General features: G+C 38.4%; 2 protein-coding genes across 15 annotated transcripts in view; one reads left to right on the forward strand and one right to left on the reverse strand.

Annotated features, from left to right (window-relative positions):
- Positions 1 to 2,633, forward strand: part of JMJD1C (jumonji domain containing 1C) — a 331,205-nt gene extending 328,572 nt beyond the window's left edge. For all 10 annotated transcript variants that reach the window (XM_082640256.1, XM_082640257.1, XM_082640258.1 and 7 more), the window contains 2 exons: positions 1,335 to 1,466; positions 1,724 to 2,633. In XM_082640256.1, the coding sequence (XP_082496382.1) occupies positions 1,335 to 1,466; positions 1,724 to 1,813 (222 nt within the window). In that variant the 3' untranslated portion in view covers positions 1,814 to 2,633. The remainder of the gene's footprint in view (positions 1 to 1,334; positions 1,467 to 1,723) is intronic.
- The window catches only part of NRBF2 (nuclear receptor binding factor 2), a 44,657-nt gene that overhangs the window by 6,354 nt on the left and 15,324 nt on the right, over positions 1 to 22,979 (reverse strand). For 2 of the 5 annotated variants that reach the window (XR_014295693.1, XR_014295694.1), the window contains exons 2-6: positions 20,473 to 20,557; positions 15,846 to 15,886; positions 13,627 to 14,511; positions 9,033 to 9,088; positions 6,663 to 6,755 (exon numbers count right to left, since the gene is read on the reverse strand). Coding sequence is in view for 2 of the 5 variants with exons in the window: in XM_082640419.1 (XP_082496545.1) it covers positions 13,801 to 14,511; positions 15,846 to 15,886; positions 20,473 to 20,557 (837 nt within the window). In the remaining 3 variants the exon portion in view is untranslated. Of the gene's footprint in view, positions 1 to 6,662; positions 6,756 to 9,032; positions 9,089 to 9,142; positions 9,161 to 12,468; positions 14,512 to 15,845; positions 15,887 to 20,472; positions 20,558 to 22,979 lie in introns of those variants that run through there. The other 3 variants (XR_014295695.1, XM_082640419.1, XM_082640420.1) reach the window with 3 other exon arrangements.

A 22,979-nucleotide genomic window follows, 5' to 3' on the forward strand; every position in this document is an offset into this window, starting at 1 on the left:
TAATATATATGCTACCGAGTTATCAGTAAAGGCACAGTGCTTCAGTTAAAGAATAAAGACATCTGCAGCTGTTCAGGTGGTCACTATGCCCAGAGGAGCAATTCCAGCCTCTTTGGAATTTCATCACTCTATCATCAGATGTTTTCCACAGTCTCTATTCCCCACTTGTTATCTCCCTCTGCTCACTTCTCCCAACGAAATTTACTTTCATACTTTAAAAATTAGAATAAATGTAAATGTTTAGTTTTTCAGTTATTTCTCCTTTCCCAGGAATTTTATGATATCTTTTAATATCACTTGAGGACAGCAAAGAAACAAAATCCAGATTGGATAAGCTTGGTCCTTTCTCTCTCATTATCCTGAGTGTTGATAGAAAGCAGTTTTAAGAAATTGTAAAGTGCAGAGTTAGTTTGTACATGCTGAACAAATAACAGGTAAGATATTGACTGGCTTCTTGTGAATACCATTTAGTCACAAGAGGGAGAACTAGCAGAAAAACAGTTGTACTGATGCCACAAGAGACTGATGAAGGGTATCTTGGTTGATTTGAAAGAAAAAGCATAAAAGAAAAAAAGGCACAAACAGAATCCTCAGAGAACTCTAAAACTGCTGTGGCCAGTAGATCTGTCTGGAACTACAGTTTTCATCACAGTTCCTCATAAACAATCAAACTAAGTTTCATTTCCTTTAATCTACTCTCTGGTGTAAAAGTTAACAGTGAAATGACCAAAAATGCAGAAAGTCAAAGGAGCAACAACAGACATCCAGATTGACTGCGCTGATTGGTGAAACAGATACCTTCCAGTTAGCGTTTTGTTGTTGTTATTGTTTTAAGTAACACCCCAAAATCCACCTTGACAAAATTGATAATTAGGATCTGATTATCAGTCTCTCTGAAGGATTCCTGGAAAAGTTCTTTTCTTTGCATCGTTTAAAAATATTCCATTTACGGGCTTCCCTGGTGGCGCAGTGGTTGAGAGTCCGCCTGCCGATGCAGGGGACACGGGTTCATGCCCCGGTCCGGGAAGATCCCACATGTCGCCGAGCGGCTGCGCTCGTGAGCCATGGCCGCTGAGCCTGCGCGTCCGGAGCCTGTGCTCCGCAACGGGAGAGGCCCGCGTACCGCAAAAAAAAAAAAAAAAAAAAATTCCATTTACATGAAGCTTTTCAGTGATAAACTTTCTCATAAAGTGTGGTGTTCCACTTTGAAATGCATTTGATGTTTTGGAGAAAATAAGTTCTCTGGTGAATCGTCTCATGTCAGCAGACAACTTTGCTTCTCTTTATTCCCACCTCCTAAAACTTATATTTTTCTGTTTCTGTTTGGGGAATAGGTACAGAATTTTCACAGCTGTATTCAGGTAACTGAAGACTTTGTGTCTCCAGAACATCTAGTACAGTCATTTCATTTAACACAAGAACTGAGACTTTTGAAGGAAGAAATCAATTATGATGATAAGCTACAGGTAAGAGATGAGTTTTCTAACTAGCTCCTGTTCTCCAGGCTTTTTATATTCAGAATTATAAAACATGCATAACAGCTTAGGCCATCATTGCCTAGTTTGTCATATTAGGATAACAACCAAAGATTAACGCCAGTATTTAATTATATGACTAATTTTAACTTTCGGCTTAACAGTTTTGTTTTTTTAATTCTGGTGCAGTTTTCATTTGTTAATTTATCTCCTGCTGAAGTGATCAGAAATACCAACATCTCTTTCAGGTTAAAAATATCTTGTATCACGCAGTCAAGGAAATGGTGAGAGCTTTGAAGATACATGAAGATCAAGTAGAGGCTATGGAAGAAAATTAGGTGTGGTCCAGTTTGATGTTTTTAGGCCATTGAACTGGAATTACTTAGTCTTGAACAATGATATGTATGTACACTGACTTAAGCTTCATAAAACCATCAGTGCCAAGAAATTCTCTTTGTAGTAATTACTTGTTACTGACACCACAGCAGTATAGCATAAGTCACAGCTCCTGTGATTCAGTGATATTAAAACAAGCTAAATTTTAAAGCAGCAATTCATAGCTGTTTTTGTATTATAGTGTATATGATGTTTGTGAAAATGCCAGATTTAAAATGATGTATTTATTTTTGGAAAAAAATACAAAATTCTATGCTATATTGTTGATCAAGTGTAAATGTGACTATGTACAGTTTACTAAAATAACTGATATTTTTCACTACATTGAGACAGTTACTGTGAGAATAGGACACAAAACACCAGCTATTGCCTGCATTTGGGAAATTGCTGAATCGCACAGCATACATGTCATAATTAGAAAATTACTGCCAAATGATTGTAAAATTTGTAAAATATAAGGTATATAAAGTAGATACTAAATACAGACACTTCAATATTTTGTTGAAGCTATTGACTGTACAATTAAACATTTTCAAAAGGTGTAATTTATTTAAAATTGTCTCATTTTGGTAAAATTTATGTGAACTTTTAAAGCTAAATATTAAACTTAATATGCTATGTAAATATATACATATATACATTTAATGATGTATTTTTTTAAAACATTGGCTTGCTTTTATTTGTTAAAGTGCAAGTGTTACATATGGCTTTGTAAAGTTGAGAGGGGTTTTACATTTTCCATTAAAAGGACTTTATCAAAAATTGGCTAGTCTAAGAGTTCTCCCTCTTGCTATGCCTATTACTGGGGGCTTTGTCATCATCAAGGTGACTACCAGCATTTTCTTGTGATACAGTGTCCTCTCCCGGAACATTTCCCTCTTGTCTTTGATTCTTGTAAGCTTTTTAAGCTTTCTTCAGATGTTATAGGTCATCACAAGTAAGTGCCTCCACTTTCTTGTCCTATGGCCCAGCTAATGAATACAGGTAACTCCAACATTTGTTATTTGTGAATAAATACATTTAGTTGAAAGAGGAACTCACTCATACATTAAAGTCAAGATCGTGCGAGTACGTGGTCACAGCAATAGCAAATAAGTGCTCTTCGCTGCAGAGATGCTGTCGCAGGGAGAGGAGGAGGAGAGTGGGGGCAGGTGGCAGAGAAGAGTCTGCAGTCAGCCAGCCTGGGTTGAATATGAGTTCTGTTACTTACTGTGTGACCTTGGTAAGCTGCTTTAATTTGGAGTCTTGGCTTTAACAGCTGACTCCCCTTACCAGTTGGTTGCTTGAGGCTCACATAGTCCTACCCTAACCTTACCTTTTGAATTTTACTGGAAATATGTAGCCCTCCACTGACACCTGCAGGATGTTGAAGGGATGGCCTTTTCTTATCTATCTATCTGAAAGCACATAGCTTAAAAGAAAAAACTGGAAGCCTAAGTTGTGACTTTGTAAGCTGCTTGGTTTTTATCCTGTTGCTTATGTCCACCATTTTTTAGTTCCAGGTAGGCTGTTATGCCACCCTTTACTCCAGGCAAGGTTCAGCCAGGAATGTGAGCAATTAATTACATTTCACATTAATACTCTACCTGGCACAAGGGTTAATGGGATGGATAATTACTACTTGGCCAGTGGTTTTAAAGGGGGGGCTGGTGGCAGGGCTGGTGAGTATGTGCATCTTTTGTAAGATTCTGACTTTTTAGTACCATTTTTCCACAAGTGCCTCAACTCATTAAATGGTATGTTTTGCTTAAACGTTTTTGTATATTCCATCGGATTTAATTTTGATGTGAAATTAATTTCAAGCCCATGATACTAATTCTGGAGTAGACCATCTCCTTCTGGTCCCGTAAAGTCTGCCAGGGGCCCAAAGTCTTTTGTGGTTTTCTTCCAAAATGTTTTTGCTTCTCTTGCTGTTGTTTGAGCCACTTTTAAACCATCCTGCAACCCCTATAGAATAGCTGAAGCTAAGGCAGATCAAGCCTGGCAGTGTGGCTTTCAGAGAAAACTCATCTGATGAGAGTATGCTATCTATCGTCTGAATCCCATGCTAGTGACCTAATCCTTGGTAAGGGGTTGTGGGGGGTGGAGTGGAAAGAGAGGACCATAATGCTTGCATCAATCATTAAAGACATCCTTTGACTTTTTATAAGGCTGGGGAGCTGTTATTGATCCAATTTCTGACGGACAAATTCCTCTGACCATTTACTTGGTCCCCTCCATCCTTCTGGTTGGCTCAGACGCTCCTCACATATGAAAGCATCTGAATATGTCCATTTCTTCCAGACAGTGAAGTAGTATTAAATGTGTAGAATAATTTGTAAAACTTCAAGGTCAAGGAGATTTTATAAAGGGAAACTTGTGCTGAATATTTGGGTCCCTCCTATTAAATTTATTCTAATGTCATTTGAACCTGAATATGAATTCCTTTTCCTGATTAATGAATTACTACATGCATGGCAGAATTTCTCTTCCGCCATGCATTTTGGGATTGTAGCACCCACAGAAATCATCGTCTAGTTCTCTGTTACTTCCCTTTGGTAGATAGGGTATGGGTTTAACGTTATCTAGGTAAGAATAGTGAGCCTCAAGAAAAGTGTACTCGTGTACACATACTATAGATACAGCATGTTCTATTTCTAGATGCCAATCTGTCAAAGCCCAGACCAGATCAGGATTTTCAGCCATAGAAGAGGGGAAAGAAGATGACAATTAAAATCCTACAGCTATTCAGTATACAAAACACAATGAATTGGGGTGTGTAACAAGATATATGCCACCAGCCCTGACACCAACATTCAGACTCAAACCTTTCCAAAGTCCAAAATTTATGACATTCCTGGCTATCCAATAATTAGGTTAACCTTGATGGTTATGTCTTGAAACTATATAGAAGGTACAGGAACTGAGTCGTAGTAAAGTCCTTCGGTTATCACAGTAATCAATCTGGCTCTTTGAGTGAAAGCAAAGTGACTTTCAAACAAAAATGAAACGTTAGTAAGCTCTGGGTCACTGGCTGCATACAAAGTGGCTTCCCTTTCTTGATTGGGGAAATTTCTACAGCTGACTTAAGCTGTTCAGTCAGTTCTCTGTATATGAGCCAACCAGCTGCAGCTAAGACTGGAGGATTGTCTGTGTTTTCTGTGCTTTCTCTATAAAAAGGATCTCAGCCCTGGGGTCAGTGGTGGGTATTGCGAGGATCTGTGTTGTACGTGTAGGTCAGAGCTGGACTCCATTTTGCAAGGTGGTATACTCTGAGGGACACATTAGGAGTTCAACACTGTTTTCATGCCCCCTAGATCTTGAATCTAGATTTGACAAGTGAAAAGATATGGCTAGCTGGGTCAGTGAACAAATGGAAACGAGTAAGTGCAAAATGAGATGGGAACTGACTCCTTTCCTAGGACAGCTCGTCTAGTCCTCTGCCAGCACAGTGAGGATGATAACTGACTCACAGGTCCTATCAAACTATTGTAGAACACAGGACAAAAAGCCAAGAATCAAGGTAAGTCATACAGATTTAGTAAGTGGAAGAAGTTCATGATAAAGGGCATGCAGGGATCACTGCCCCCGGCCACACGTGCCTCACAAAGCATGAGAGTTATAATACGTGGGGACATTTTAGGATAGAATTTATTATGTTTGGCACTGGTAATATGATAAATTATTCCACTAGGAACCTCAGGATTGTGCCATCAATGCTAAATACTATGTAACAAGTACAGTGGATCATTGCACAACACAGGCTTAGGGGCTCTGACGCCCGCACAGTCAAAAAGCCACATATAGCTTTCTAGTCGGCCCTCTGTATCCAGTTTTGTGTCCAAGGATTCAAGCAATGTGGATCATGTACGTTGTACTATAGAATTTACTGGAAAAAGTCCACGTAAGTAGTCACACAGTTCAAACCCCTGTTCAAGGGTCAACTAAGGTGTAAAACACATGGAAAGGGTGAATACATATTGCCTGGGGTTAAGGAAGGCTTCAGAGAGGTGGCAGTATTTGTACAATCCTTCAAGGAACAGAAAAAATGGGACACAGCGAATGTTGGGGACATATTAATTTGCCTTCGGCCCTTTTCCATAGACACGTTAGCTGTTTGAGACTTCGAACATACTTTCAACAGTGACTTACAAAATCATTTACTCTTAAACTCTTGTTCTAGAGGAGGAGAGGGGTAGGAGCTGCTTCTGGGACTGCCATTATGAAAGGTGAAGGATTCGGTTCAATAGATACCTTCCAGGATATGTTATAGACAAGGAAGTGTAGTCTCATCTCCACCATATTCTTCAGTTACAGTAGATTATTTTCATATCAAACACCTGGAGACACTATGATCACTTGAGGTACTTTTCTTAGTCAACTGAAATTTTAGCCAACCTAACATTTATTATGTCCAGTCGTTCCTTTGGAAATTGGTAACCATATGTGGCATATAGGGGAAGTTTTCACCAAAATTTTCTAATAACTATAACTTATTCTTTTTGCAGAAACAAATGTTGTCAACACTTTGTTAGCAAACTTTTTCCAGATAGGGGAAAAGCCAGCCTACAACCTTTTCCAGCCTATAACCTTTTAGGAAAGGAGACAGAATCCCATTATACTTAATTCCTAAAAATCACAGCACCGTGCAAAGAGTCCAATTTAAAACCCACGGGACTTAAAGCGGGGGAAAATGGGATTTGCGCATAACATTGAAAACCTTTATCAGAAACATTTTTTAAAAGGCAGTAGTGGTTTTACATAGGTTAAATAGTTAAGAAACAGATTAACACTACAAGTGTGGCACTTTACCTTGAAGAAGACTGGAGGTTTGCTTTGGAAGTGGGCGTCCGAAGGGTTGCAGCTTGTGACTGAGATATTGTGAAGTGGTGGAAGGAGGGTTATCTGAAATTAGAGGGAAAGCTGTAACACCAGATCTGGACGGGTATGGCTTAATACCACCGGGATAGTTCAGGTGCCATACTTAAGTTTTCCCTGCAGTCAAAATTGCCTCTTAGGCAAACAAAGTTCACATTATGCTCAAATTGTTCCCTATATATTAATCACGCTTGGGTATATCTGCCTTTTCAAAACAGCTGAACTGACTGTACAACAAAAGATTATTCAGATCAAAGCTTTCTAAAGCCAATGAACCCATAGGATTTCAGCAAGTTCTAGGACTAGTATTAAAAAGTTGGAACATCCATTTAATTGGTTATCAATGACTTAGTCATCCTGTCACACACCCTCCCAGAGGAGAAATGAAAGTAGAAATTAAGCCCATTTAAATGGAGCCTGGTGGCAAATGATTATGTACTCTAAAAAAAATGTACAAGCTCCAGAAATTGTACAGTCATGGGAAATTGCTGTTCATCCTGGTTAGTGGATCTTTGAGGCACTACATAGGACATACTGATCTGCCGTACTCTGCTTTCACATATGGTACCTGAGTTAGGGAGTCCACATTTTAGTCTCAGCATTCCATTCACATCTTTCCAACCATTAGCAGTTCCACTACTGTCAACTAAACTTTGGGGAGAAGGGTTTATTAAAAGTTAGGGATGACCACTAAGTTGCCCTGAAACTGTTTGATTTTTAAAACCTCAGAAATTTAAAAAATTGCTTCATCTATTTTTTCCTGATTTATCCAGATAGGTGAGTACCAACAAGTATAAAGAACTGAGGGTAAAAGTGGCTGACCACTCTATTGGTTTACCTCCCACAAATCTTTATGTATTTTTCCACTTTACGGAGCATAGATGACATGTTATATAAAAACTGGTATTATGTTAGTTGGGAAAAAATGTCATTCTAACATATTTAAATATTTCTAATAGCTTTATAATCCCACAAATAGATTTATTATCATATAACCACGGAGTGGCAATGCTGTTTTTCAGCTGGGCGGAAAAATTGAGCCAAAGTCCAAATCTCTGTCTTGAATTGTGATCCCATTCTTTTGCCAGTTTTGCAGTAAATGAGTTGTTTAAAAAATTCAACAAATTCCTCGAGTACTATATTCAACCTTAAAGACCAAAAGCAAAGGTCCTTCTAGAATTTACCACAATACTCAAAAGTGTTGGGTATTTAAATAAATGAAAATTGGTTTGTGACCTAATTGCTGCCTCTACAGAACTTTTAGTTTTTACTCTTGAAACAGGAATTTTGTGGTAGTGGTTAGCATCTGTTTCAAATACCTGGGCCCCTCCCTGGACAGCCATTTCCTCATAAGAACAGGGAAATAATCTGATCTAAAGCCAATAAAAAAAACCTATTGGTGGCAACAGAGGCCCTGGGACTTCATTATACTCTCAGTACTGAGATTTCTTTAGAGAATTAACTTCCAGGGAAGATAGGCCTGAAAGTCATCTGGTTCCTCAAATCAAGAATCCCTTTTCTCAGACCACAACCTCCCTTTCTTCTTTCTAGAAGCTATCTTTTACCTCTGGGAACCCCCAATGAGGCAGGCATTAGTCCCTCAATCCTACCCTACTCACTAATCACCTAAACGTATTGTATCCCTTGTCTTCCTGGACTCTGTTAACCTTCAAGATATTTGTATCTTGACTCCTTCACCTGTTTTCCTTTTGTCATACCGAGAAAACACTACCCTTTTTTTCCCCCAATTTAATGTCTACCATAGAGAAACAAACGAAGGACCACAAAAACTGGCCCAAGCCTTACCAAGACCCTTTTGGCTACTGAGCCAAATACTTTCCATTCCTCAAGACCAGGACCTGACCCTGGCCCCCTCACTTTCAGGAAATGGGGGGAAGGACAATCCATATGCACCTCCCCCAAATTTCCTCCTGTGTGTCTTGCCATGATCTGATTCTGACCAAGCTTACTCAGTTCCTCCTCCCTATTTCTGACTCCATGCCTTTGTTCTTTACCTAGGAAGCCATTTCCCCATCCTCTGACCACATCACTACTTTCATGAAGGCTACGCTACTTATTTTATAGTTTTAGTGGCAGAAGGAAAGATGTATATTTATTAAGTATCTGGTGCCTGTATTTCAGATGACACTGATTTAAATATTTTTGCCTATACATAGCTATAAAACCACTCTTGACTATGAGAATATTTACTGAGAATATTTACTAGAGACCAACTAAAGATTTTTTAACTCTGCAGCCCACCACAAACTCCTTCAAGCGAACAAGAACCAGAAAGTTTCTCACCGTCCACTAGATGGCACTGTTGGTCTGCGGTGACTCTTAGAAGGACAGGCTTCCAACTGGAACAAAATAGACAAATTCTTAAAACAGTCATGCCACTTGCTCTGGCAGAGGTCTCCAATTAGGCTACACTGGGATTATGACAAAATATGATACAGATCACTGTCTAGAATGATTCGATAAATAACAGCTATTATTATTACTACAGTTCATGTCTGGACTCTTCAAATAGGTTATAAACACACCCTATAGCAGACTGCCTCACACTAGTATTCATTTTTTTTTTTTTTTTTAGTATTCTTTTAAAACAACAAAACTTTAATCACAACTCCTCACAGATGAAAAGGGATAACACAGAAAATGGACATTAGGGTTTTCTGCAAGTGCTTGTAAGGACAAGTTCAACCTCCATCAGGTGGTCTCCAACTTCTCCTTGGGAAGCAGAGTAGCTGGGGTGCAGTGGCACAGTATGCACCTGAAGAGAAATCGGAATGACTAGGCCTCTTGGCCACAGTAGGAAAACTAGACAAGTCAACTGGGCCAGTGTGGCCCAATGAAAGCCACAGGACTGCTAGTCAGACCTCGCTTCTCTTGCCTCTGCTCCCAATCTGGTATAAAACTTCATGTAACTCCTAACCTTCTGGGCCTCCATTTCTTTTTTTTGTTTTTATTTGTTATAAAATAATAGGTTTAAATTAAAGGTCCTAAAAATTACAGCATCCAAAACATATCAAAAGTTACCAGCCAAAGCAATCTTGAGAAAAAAAAGAACAAAGCTGGAGGTATGCTCCCTGACGTCTGGACTACACTACAAAAAACTACAGTAATCGAAACAGTATGGTACTGGCACAAAAACAGACGCAGAGATCAATGCAACAAACTAGCTCAGAAATCAACCCATACACATATGGTACTGGCACAAAAACAGACAGAGATCAATGCAACAAAATAGCTCAGAAATCAACCCATACACATATGGCCAATTAATCTACAACAAAGGAGCGAGAATATACAATGGAGAAAAGACAGTCTCTTCATTAAGTGGTGCTGGGAAAACTGGACATGTAAAAGAATGAAATTAGAACATTTTCTCACACCATGTAAAAAAACTCAAAAGGGATAAAAGACCTAAATGTAAAACCAGAAATCATAAAATTTCTAGAAGAAAAGAGGCAGAAAACACTCTTCGACATAAATCATAGCAACCGGGTTTTTTTTTTTTTTGGATCTGTCTCCTCAGGCAAAGGAAACAAAAAGCAAAAAGAAACAAATGAGACCTAATTGAATTTAAAAGCTTTTGCACAGCAAAGGAAACCACTGACACAACAAAAAGACAACCTACTGAATGGGAGAAAATACTTGCAAATGTTATGACCAATAAGGATTATTAATATCTGAAATATATAAACAGCTCAATATTTTTTTAAAAAAGGGACTGAAGACCTGAATGGACATTTTTCTAAAGAAGACAGATGGACTTCCCTGGTGGCGCAGTGGTTAAGAATCCGCCTGCCAATGCAGGGGACACGGGTTCGATCCCTGGTCTGGGAAGCTCCCACATGCCGCGGAGCAACTAAGCCCATGCGCCACAACTACTGAGCCTGAGCCCAAGTGCTGCAACTACTGAAGCCCGTGCACCTAGAGCCTGTGCTCCACAATAAGAGAAGCCACCGCAATGAGAAGCCTGCGCACCACAACGAAGACCCAACGCAGACAAAAAATAAATTAAAAAAAATAAAAATAAAGAAGACAGATGGCCAACAGACACATGAAAAGATGTTCAACAGTGCTATTCAGAGAAATGCAAATCAAAACCAAATGTCACCTCATGCCTATCAGAATGGCTATAAAATGGAATATTACTCAGCCATAAAAAAGTAAATTTTCTGCCATTTGCACTAATATGGATGGACCAGTAGGGTACTATGCTTAGTGAAATACATCAGAGAAAGACAAATACTGTATGTTACCGCTTAAAAAAATAAAACAAATGAATATAACAAAACCGAAACAGACTCACAGATAGAACAAACTACTGGTTACCACTGGGGAGAGGGAAGTGGGGAGGGGCAAGATAGGGACAGGGGATTAAGAGGTACAAACTACTATGAATAAAATAAGCTACAAGGATATATTGTACAGCACAGGGAATACAGCCATTATTTTATAATAACTTTAAATGGAGTGTAATCTATAAAAATGCCAAATCACTATATTGTACACATGAAACTAATACTGTAAATCAACTACACTTCAATTAAAAAACAAAAAAAGTGCTTAGAAAGTGTTAAAAGCTGAAAGTTAATGTATGTAACACTTTGAATTGACTTACCTAGAGACAAAATATTTTCATTATTTCAATAACCCTGTGTTAAAACACTAGGGATAGACAATGGCTTGAAGAACTATTTTGAAAATATCTTCTTATTCCCCCTTAAGCATGGTTTCCAAAGCATGGATTTACATGTGGTTACCATGGCAGTATAGCTAAAACTGTTACTACCTACTAATTTTCTGAAAGAAATGTTTTTGTCAACATTCTGTGAGAAGCTAAAAGAACTCAGGACTATGCTTTCTAATGCCCAAATAGTTTATCTGGGTTCAAAAGCAAGAGGCCATCACGGAGTAAGGAAGGACAAGAGTCTACTCCCCTTCCAGTACCTGCATCATTCACCCTCCTTTAGCAGAAGCAAGCTTTCCTTAAACCCCTTTCAGGGCCTTAAGCTAGACAGAGAAGAGAGGAGAAAATCTTAAAAACAAACCTCAGCTAGGAGATGAGGCATGAGCCCTGTGGAACAATTAAACAAGTGTTTTTGTTTTAAGGACCTACTCCACGGAGACACTGCTAGGCTGCTGCAAATGTACCAAGTCATCTGGTCAAAAGGCACATACGTTCTATTGACAGACTCAAATCCAAAACCTAAAAACAAGATCAAACAACAGGACTAAAGTGTGAATAAAAGCCTCTAAGACAATGGAAAAGTAAAATTAGTCCATTTAACATGAATTTAGTTAGTGGAAATGCATAGAACAGGGTCCTGCAAAATACATGTCAAACTGCTAAAAGTAACGAGAGGGAAGGGTCGGGGGAGACAGCAGAGGAGGAACTGGGGGGTGCCGTACGATGTGTTCACGTCAAAACAAAGCTCATTTTTAAAAGTGAAATGGCTACGCTAATAATAGTTTATTATTGGCACAATCTTTCAAATCTCAAGTTTCATAAGGAAGGTTAGGCAAGCAAAGTATTCTCAGAGTCTAGGATACTACAACACCGAGATGGACAATTAACAGAGATTAGAAACTCTTATGATATTTTAAGAAACTAGTTTAATTTGGGTTTCATCTGCACCAAGATGAGACACAGGAAAAAAGTGACTTCTGCGTGGTCATCCATCTCATCGTACTTCTGCTAGTTTTATCACTGGACGTGTGAGCCCAACCCTACCCCCTCAACCCAATTGTCCCCGATTCCCTCAGGACAGGCGGTATGCTGTTTGTCCATATTTTTGCCTCTCCCACAATAAACTAAGTCTATGCTTTAAACACACCGAGTGGCTTATACCCAAAAGTTTCACTTAGGTCTATGCCTTCCCCTTCCCCTCCTGGAACATCACTGGAATCTGCAGAGAGGAGAGTGTTCATGTAGTGCTTTGCAGCCTCTGCTCTGAACGGCGGGCACGTGCCCCAGAACGGCCGCCGCCAGCCAGCCCGCCCGAGCACTTTCCGTGTGTGGCAGCCCAAGAAGGCTGGGAACACATTTAAACCTCACGAGCTCCCTTGTTCTCTTCCACCTTGGTTGTAGGGGTAACTGACTACAAAACACTGAAGAAAACCTTTAACATACCAAAGTAATCGTCTGACAGAACCTCTTCAAATTCATATTCAAAACTTCCAACACAGAAGCCGTACGAAACTTGCTCTTTATCTACCAACCACATTCAACGAAGGTATAAAATACAATTACTTTATTGATTTCTTACAATCAATACTGCCAACCAGCATTACTTCCACTCATGCATCATTAAAAACAAAAGGGTATTTCCTTGGTATTTTCAAATGATGCATTATACAATAAACAAAAAAAAGTTAGAACTTAAAATGCACCCTGATTAATTATGTAAACTGGTAATTTTTAAAAAAAGCATAACTAATAATTTGGTTCCTTTCTTCATAAAATGGAAATTTAAATATTTCTCCTGATAGTCTTGAGGTTATCATTATGTTACGAGTAGTGCAAAGTGTGGCACACAGTTTCTTCTAGAAAGGTGTGTCTTACACACCTTATTAAACAAAGGAAATGTGCATAACAAGATGCATACAGTCAATGCATGAATAGAAAGCATGTTTCAAATACAAGGTAGCCCCTCAGGCAACCATTATTATTTAGGTTTTGCATTATCATTTATGGCATTATAGATTAATCACACATAACATACTTTTATACATTTTAACCCTGAAGAAAAATAATTGTTGCTTGAAAAAAATTATTCCAGGTAGCCATTTGGTTTGTATCAGGAGAAAGTGAACCTCCAAGAGTTTAGTATCTGCCAAGTCTGGAATCATTAGCTCAAGTCAGTAAATCTGATGCGCGACATACTTCACAGTGACTGTTTCCAAGTCTTGTCAATGCCTCTTCTCTGCAGGATGCTGGATGCAGCATCTCTGGGACATCCTTGCATGTGGTTTTCCCTTTTTTTTTTTTTTTTTTTTGCTGGATTAACTGTATTACCGTATTATTTCCTCTTTTTCACCTCTTCTATGGCCTTCCATTTTAATTATTCATAAGTCCTTTCAGAATATCTTCAGAGAGTTCCATGAGGGGAAGTTCTGGAGATGGAAAATCCAAGGGAGGAAGATTGGGTATTGGAATATCCTTGGCTTTCCCAGTATTTGATGCAAACCTCTGCCAGGTTGAAGAGGCTGTAGCAGTTTCTGCATGTGGTGGCAAGCTCCATAACTCTGACTTTTCTACAAAATCAGCATCTACATCAAGCTCCTTTTCTATCGGGCCTTTTAGAAGTCTGGTCTTTTCAGCCTTTAGCTGTTTATTTTCTCTCCTTAATCTTTCATTCTCAGCCACGAGGAATTCCACATGCCTCTTCAAATCTGCAATTTTGGTTGCCTGCTCCTCTATAATTGTTTTATCATCTTTTGGGGCTTTGCTTCCAATGCACAGCTCTGTTGGCTCGCTCTTCTGCTGAAGTAAAAATAGTAGTGTGTCTGGATCCCTGTCAAAGACCCCCTGAATTTCAGGCAAGTGTTTCTCTGTGGAAGGGCTATAATTCTGAGAGAGTAGGGGACTCTGGTTGTCTGCGTCCTCAGCAGAGGGTCTGTGAGATGCCTGAAGCTGGGCAGCGGCATCCTTGTCTGTGCTCTGCTGGGCTTTCAATCTTTCCTCCCGCTTTGCCCTCTTCCATCTCTCCTGGATGAGGAGAAGCTGTTTCAGGTGACTATCCCTTTGCAGTTCCAGTGATAAATGAGCCTATTACACAGAAGGAAAGGTACAATTTAACATTTTAAGTCGCTTCAGTAATGTCTGGTAAAGACTATTTCAGTATCTTCTTTTCTGAATACCCCAGTAGCACTTAAAATTTTTTATTTATACTGTTTGCAATTCAGTAGAACCTCAAACACTTTTCAAAGTAACTAAATCTTTCTAGGTAAGCTAACATTTTCATTCATAAACAAAATACCATTCAAGAAGTCAGAAGAAGTCCTATTCCAGTTCCAATCGACACGGTGGATCAGACCGTTTTTGAATGTGCCTTTCCCCTCTGCAATGCTATTTGTACTCAGTTTAAAATCAGAAAACTTTCCTATTTAGACTTTAATTCTACAACTAGCTAAAGTCTCAATGCAGGTCTACATTACATGGCTAACACAAGCAGCTCTGGACAGTCAAAGGGAAGTGCACAGAATGGAGCACAACTTTTAAGTTCTCTTCGTTCAGTCTGAGGAACTGGTATCTTTTCCCTGCCACTGATATCCCCTCAGATCTCCTTAATTCAACTGAACAAACATTTACCAAGTAACTCCTTGTGGACCTGCCACTTTTATAATCAGGAAATCGCCTTTGGATAAAGATGTAGCTTTGTATAAAGGTATTTTAAAAACCTAGGCAGGCCCTCCCCAGACACAGAAGACAATTTAAAGCCACTGGTGAAACAAATTTAAAAGTACCAGAACTGCTTAGGAATTCAGGAAAAGACAGGTCTGGATTTAAATTATCTCTGACAAGCAAAGGTAAGGCCAACTGGTTTCCCCTGGGCCAGGCCTGCTTACTTACTGTGAGCTCATGGTCAAATGAGCTAATGATCAGGAAAGGCACTAACGGGTCTCTAAAGGACACGCCTGGCAATCTAAGGTCTGTGAGAAACCCCTAGAAAAAAGGACAGCAGTTTCTGCATGCCATCAACAGCAGTTCACTTAGTTTTATTTTTTATTTTATACTGGAGTATATATAGTTGATTAACAAAGTTGTGTCAGTCTCGGGTGGATAGCAAAGTGATTCAGTCTATATATGAATCTATCCTTTTTCAGATTCTTTTCCCATTAGGTTATTACAGAGTACTGAGTAGAGTTCCCTGTGCTATACAGGTTTTTGTTGATTATCTATTTTATATATGTATAATATGTATATGCTAATCCCAACAGTTCATTTAGTTTTAATTTCCTTTCTGAAGTACTCATCTCTTCCCCATTTTATGTATCTTTGACTGCAGTGTTTTGGGAAGAGCACAATGCTTTATTTTATACACAATTCAAGTCTCCACAAGAAAATCCTAACCCTTGTTGAAAATTATTAAAGTGTCTTACCTGCTCAGACTGTGTCAGCTTCATAGCTTCAGAAAGATACGCTGGTTAAAAACAAAAAAGAGACACATTAATATATGTGTCGTCATTTTGTTATTAAAAGGTCAAACAAAGAGTTTTAATACCCCTCATATGACAAAGAGACCTGGTCTTAGAAGCAATTCTGCTACATAGTTATCCTATTCCCGAAAAGGATTTAAAAAAAAAAGGATTCTTAACTTCTCCATAAAAGATATCAGTGGTAATCAAATGTACATATTCCATACTTCACCTTGGAGGGGCTGGTTCTTTTAAATCAATGTAGATTTCACAGTTACGGAAGTAAAGATGGCATAATCAGAAAAACAGTATTAGGTAGGATTAAAATTAAACAAGAACTTATCAAAATCCTATTACTCAAATTATGCTCACAAAAATATCAAGATATTGACTATCAATGACTTTTTACCCACATGAATACCTAAACTATCATTTTGGTCTCCTATAGAACTACTTTTAATTGAATTGTTTCTGAGCTATGCTATCAGCCTACTGTGAATCTGGTAGTTAAAAGCCCAAAGAACTCATTGACATATTTATAATAAGTAGCTGCAGGCAGTATTAGGACATTTATGAAAATGACAAAGGGTCAATAACTCAATTAACTTCTCTCTCTAATCTTATGATCAGTTTCCTAGATGACTTAATTTGTTTGAATTTAAATAGTCACTGTAAAAGTCCATAACTTTCCTCTCTAAGCTGACTGCTAGAACGCTTACGGCCATGTTCCCCTTCAAGAACTCATGATGCATTTTGTGAACTACACTCCCAGTCCTCTCCCCCATTTTATCTTTCTATGGATTTTATATTTTGTTGTATTCCTCTGTAAGCCCTTTTATATCTTGCTGGAACAAGATGGGGTATAAATAACAAGTATTATTAATAATAGGTCGTGTCCAATTAACCCCCATTTTTTATCTCTTGCTCACTATAAACTTTTTGGCATCTCTCATACATTAACTTCCTTCTTGCCTTTTCTCCAATACTACAGGCACTGCTTTCTGTCTAATCTTAATCCAAATATTTTAAGGATTTTCTGAGTTCATCACTTAGAACTGTTGTCTGCCAGGTTCTACCACAGTCTTTAAGACAGACTAATTGGATGTTCCCTTCACATCAGAAAACAGAGTTGGTTATACAGCCTATGCTCCAACCATACCTACATTTTTCCCTCAACTTTTTGTCTTATTAAGTCTGTATAACTGCATACAGACAACTTCTTTTCCTTTTGTTCATGTGTAAGTCTGTTGAGACATTCTATCTCTTACTGTGATAGTGGGGATTTCCCTAGACATCCCTCCCATTATTCTGTGTACATTTGCCTCCCTGTCTGAAATACAGTTTGCTTTAAATCCAGTTTCTTAACACATAGAACAGTTTCACAAAACCAAACTTAACCCAAATGCAGTGCCTCCCTTTGTAGAATCTTGAAACTATAACACGACAGAAGAAGATACCCAAGGACACTGAGTTCCCAAAGCTCAGAGAATTCAAAAAGAGTCACATTGTCATTTAAATTATTTCCCAATCTCAAAATCTGGGTCTTAAAAGAAAAGTTATTTAAAAAAAATTTTTTTAATCTGACTGCATGGTAATGAGTTTACACCAGAGCCACAACAGGAACAAATGCCCAAGACAGAAATGTAGGCAGATAATACTTATCTCAGAAATATTTAGCAATGTGGTTAAACTGCTTTCTTCAATTATGATACAAGGCTAATATTTGAAGTAAATACTAAGTAAATGATGAGGAAAAGGAATTAAGAAAATCTGAAGAATCTATCACTTCTTAAAATAATAACATTTACTATCAAATACATATAAACAATGTACTCTGAGGTCTGCTCGTCTTCTGAAAAGTTCATTTTGAGTTCTAAGCATTGTTAATGCCTATGATTAACTTCCCATTTAAGCTTTTGCTCTTTTTGCTGTTTGTGAAAGAAACGAAATCCACTTAGAAACTGGAATGCATTAAGACTGGTAAGGGAGGACTTCTCTGGTGGCGCAGGGGTTAAGAATCTGCCTGCCAATGCACGGGACACGGGTTCAAGTCCTGGTCCAGGAGGATCCCACATGCCACGGAGCAACTAAGCCCGTGTGCCACAGCTACTGAGCCCGAGCACCACAAGTACTGAAGCCCACGTGCCTAGAGCCCATGCTCCGCAACAAGAGAAGCCACCATGATGAGAAGCCCACGCACTGCAACAAAGAGTAGCCAGCCCCCTTTCGCTGCAACGAGAGAAAGACCATGTGCAGCAACAAAGACCCAACGCAGCCAAAAATAAAATAAATTTATTTTAAAAAAAAGACTGATAAGGGAGAGTTATAGAAAACCACTTACAGCTGCTAATCAAGGGTTTAAAGCAATAGATTCTTCTAACAATGCTGAATTCTTGGTAGTTTATGGCTTCTTAACTTTTTTTCAATATAGAGTGGTAAAAATGTGTACACCTCCTCCTCCCCACCTCCTGCCAGATGTAGACAGCTTTTTCCTTCTGGGTTGGGTATCTCAGTTTATCAAGTAACCTCTTTATTTCTACATATTTACAAAACACTATCAGAACACTACAAAGTGTAGAGGATATGAGTCCTTAGCTGTGTAGTCTCGGGTAAACTGTCTCAGAATCTCCTCTGATCTTTGACAGAGGCCCCTTCTTTTGCCCTTAAATTCTCTCATTTCAGGCTTTTATCCCACCAGTCTTTCTCAGATGATGACCTTTCCCTGTTTTTTCTCTAAAATGATTTCCAAATACTAAGTTCCTTCCTCTCAGGACACATTTACATCCATACCTCCCAAAACACCTCTGTTCGAGCCTTAGATGTAAGTCAATTTAGAAAACACTGAGCTCATTCTAACCACATTAATTTTCAAACTAGTACTACATTCACAACTCTACTCTGAAACACAACACAAGGCTATTTTTAACCAAGTCTAAACTCCAAATCAAATCCGCTGGGTGGGATTAACTAATCACACTTAAAGTTGTATCTCCATCATTAGAGCTAATGGGATCCAACAGACTGCCTTTACCTCTTCTGCTCCTGAGAAAGTCACAGAATTTAGACACAGAGAAAGGGAGAGAAGAATTTAAAAGCCCAACATTAATTTTAAGTCTTCAAATAAAGACAGGGATGCAAGCTAGGAATGAAAGAAACGTCTCTCTCTTTTATGTATTCAGAATATCCTACCAATCAAGAGACACTGCTTTGGGAAAGCAAATGTTCTCCTTACTTGCTGCAAGTAATAAATGCTTCCTTCTCTGGGGGGAGAAGAATATCCTACCAATCAACACACAACCTAATGCTGATCAGTCTGTTATTTATGTGTAACCATGACCACTCTGGATTATTTAACTAAATGTATCATTTCACTGCAGCATTCATGGTTTTTTTTTAAAAATAGTGTAGTACACTTTTTTTTATAGTGACTACAAATTTAACAATTTGATTCATAACAAAATATGGCTTATGAAAGATTTAAAGAGCACTAGCTGCCAAGTTTAATGCTGTCTAAAGCTCCCATAAAATTCACCATAAAAATCCACAAAGATTTATGGGATACATACAATGCGTTCAGCCCTACAGCTGAAGGGGTACACTTCAGTAGCAAAACTCTTCAAAAATAAGACTTGAAATTTTCTCTGAAAATTACTGACTTGTAGGCAAAAATCACTGACATAGAAGGACTTTTCGAAACCAGTATCCACTGTGTTGTATTTCAGCAGTGAGGCAACACAGGAGGGGCAGCCTCTGCTAGGAAAAAGCAGGACTTGGATCATGATACTGGCCTAGAGGGGAGGAAAGCGCCTTCCTCCAGCAGAAAAAGTATGGGGCTCGCTCTAAGACAGGCAGCCCCTCCACTGTAGGATGAAGCACTCCCGCCCCGAAGCTTTTAGGCTACTCAGCTAACAGAAACCAGTCTGTACAAACAAACCCTGAAGATCTATTTCTGAGTTCAACATATGCTAGCTTGTATGACTGGGATGAAATTAGGTGTTCGATAAGAATCCAATAATTCTAAACTTCATACCTAAAAGAAGGTCATCAGCAGCATGATACTATATGCATGAATGTATAGACGAAACATTCAGAAGGGAAGCTAAAGAAAGACCACAGGAAAGAGTTTCAATGGATTTTGTATTACCAGCATCTTAGAAAACTCAGTGAAAATTAATTGGCTGGAATTAAATTAGTTATTACTTTCAAAACCCAAAAAGGCTAAATATTTGAAATCCAGACTCCTTCTCTATAACAACTAAGATGAACTGACAGACACTTCTTGGAATTACTTCTGTCTTTGGGGATCTTCAGGCTCAGAAAGTTGTGTCCAGGAATCATTTACAAATATGGCATATGCAGTCTTCTTGATTTAGAAAGACTGGGTTAGGAGGAGCTGGAAAATCTAACACACTCACTTGAAAAATAATCCAAACTGCGTTCCAGTGGGTCAGTAGTATCAACCTGGTACATGCAGGGCAACAACACATCATTACTCGTGTGACTTTCATTCTAAATAACGTGTTGAGAGATACTGGAAAAAAGAAACTGCCCTGCAGTTTTAGACTCAGTACTGCTTAAAAAGAATACTCACCTGCAGCCTTTTTGTGACAAGAAATAGCCTCTTCGTATTTCCCTGCAGCTAATAAACGATCTGCTTGTCTGCTCTGTTGATGAGCCTAGAAGACAAACATTCCTGAGTTCCTCTTACTTAAAAAAAAAAAAAAAAACTTTTAAGAAGATATAATGCTGTTTGTTACCACACATCAAACCATTACAGCTGTATCTAAAACTGGGGAAACCTAATGGGTAGTAGCTGAAAGGACTGGCAACTTCTCTCAACTCTACTAATAAACAATCGAGGTTAAGACCAGGCACCAACTCCTTCAGGGAACATTCTTCAGAGATAAACCAAGGGTTATCATCAAAGTGTTACTCAAAATGTATATTTTCTTGGTTTTTAACTCATTCTTCCTTTTCAACATTAAAGTTGCTACCTATGTTTTCAAGATGAAAAATTTGTACATTATACAGTTGAGAAATTAATGATACCAATATTTAATGTTATGGTGGAGATTTTTTCAGGTACAACTCACCAAAACAACAAACTCAAAGTACTGAAAGCAAATGGATTAAATAAGTAGTCATTGGTCTCCTTACATTTGTGTTACATTTAAGAACTATTACAATTTTGTGAATGTGTTTCATCTCTTACATAAGGAGGTCCATAGACTCATAGTGGTCACATATATACAGTTAGCAGGCAAGGAGAAAGCAATGGTCAGCTGAAGTCTTCTAACTAGTGTAATGCTTTCCTCACTAACAAACTCACAGATAATTTAGCAAAGCTGCTTAAAGTGAAAAAGCACTATACACCTATGTTCACAGCAGCATCATTCAGAATAATCAAAAGGTGGAAGCAACCTAAGCATCCATCAATAGATGAATGAACAAAATGTGGCACATACACACAATGTAAAATTACTCAGCCTGAAGAGGGAAGAAATTGACACATGCTACAGCATGAACTTTGAGGACTTTAAGCTTATCATGAGCCACTTGCAAAAAGACAAATACTGTATGATCCCACTTAACGAGGTATCTAAAGTAGTCAAACTCACAGAAACTGAAAGTAGAAAGGATGGTTGCCAGAGACTCGGGGGAGAAAAAAGTGGGGAGTTGCTGTTCAATGGGTGTAGAGTTTCAGTTTTACAAGATGAAAAAGTTCTGGCGATCTGCTGCACAACAATGTGAATATTCTTAACACTACTGAACTGTACACTTAAAAATTATAGACGGCAAATCTGGGAGTTCCCTGCTGGTCTAGTGGTTGGGATTTGGCGCTTTCACTGCCATGGCCCAGGTTCAATCCCTGGTTGGGGAACTGAACTTCCCGCAAGCCACATGATGTGACCAAAAATTTTTTTTTTAATTAAAAATTTAAAAAAATTATAGACAGAAAATTTTATGTGTACTTTACCTCAGTTTTTTTTTAAAAAAGCAAAAATCAAATCTGTGTGTCAGGTGTGAAATGATTTGTGTTGAATGCTTTTCAAAAGATGTGCCACTGATGCCTCATAAAAATACTTCAGAAAATCACTTTTGCAACTGAGATTAGAAATATTTGCAAGTTTACAAATCATGCTCAGTGTAAAACAGAGGTGAAGACAAAAGTAGGGAACAGTACACTTCTAGCAATGCATACTGTTTACATTTTCCCCGTTTCTATTCTTGTAAGGAAGAGGCAAGCAACACTCTTAAAAGCAAGATTATTCCTTTCAGTTGTTTCAGAGGCTTATTATTCTTCAAATAGTAATTAAACAAACTTTTTCTCTAAGTCTCAACTTATTCCTAAAAATAATAATTGATAACCAGAAATGACTAAGGGCTTAAAATATAATTTTAACCATGGAGTCCTGGATTTGAACAAAAAACATGTTCTTAACACAGGAGTATTATATAGTATCCAGAAATGATACAGATCTTTTGGGGAGAGAATGTACATAACGAAGAAAGGTAAGTTATGATCAACATGATTCCTCTAAGGAATGTATTCTGAGCATATAGCTAAAGCAAGTGACAATCAACAAGGTTCTAGGCACAGGAAAAAAAAATAATGAAAGAATCTGCATATGCCTTTACCTTTCTAAGCTTTGAAAGAAGCCCTATTTAAGAGACAACCTCTGAAATCCCAAAGTACTTCCCAACTAGGACGGCACAGTACAGACATAGCCCTACCAAGAACCTGGGGCACTGGGCTCAAGTCCTCGTAATCCCACTAAACCAGCCAAGTTATCTCATCCTTCAGGGCCTGTTCCCTCACCTGTAAAATGATGGAGTTAGATCTGTGCTTCTCAAGTTTTAATGGAATCCAAATCACTGGGTAATCTGGTTAAAACGCACACTGATTCAGAAGGGCTTGAGATTCTACCGAGGTGAAGCTGAAGCTACTGTCTCCTGGACACACTTTGAGAAGCCGGGATGAGATGCTCTCTGAGGTTACCTTATTCTAACACTGCCTCTAGTCTCTCTGTCCAATGACATTAATCATTTTCTACCTTGTACTATATTTACGAAGCTCCCTAGTTAAACTTCAAGTTC

This window comes from Mesoplodon mirus (assembly GCF_964341445.2).
Source record: "Mesoplodon mirus genome assembly, chromosome: 2".
Lineage (NCBI taxonomy): Eukaryota > Metazoa > Chordata > Mammalia > Artiodactyla > Ziphiidae > Mesoplodon > Mesoplodon mirus.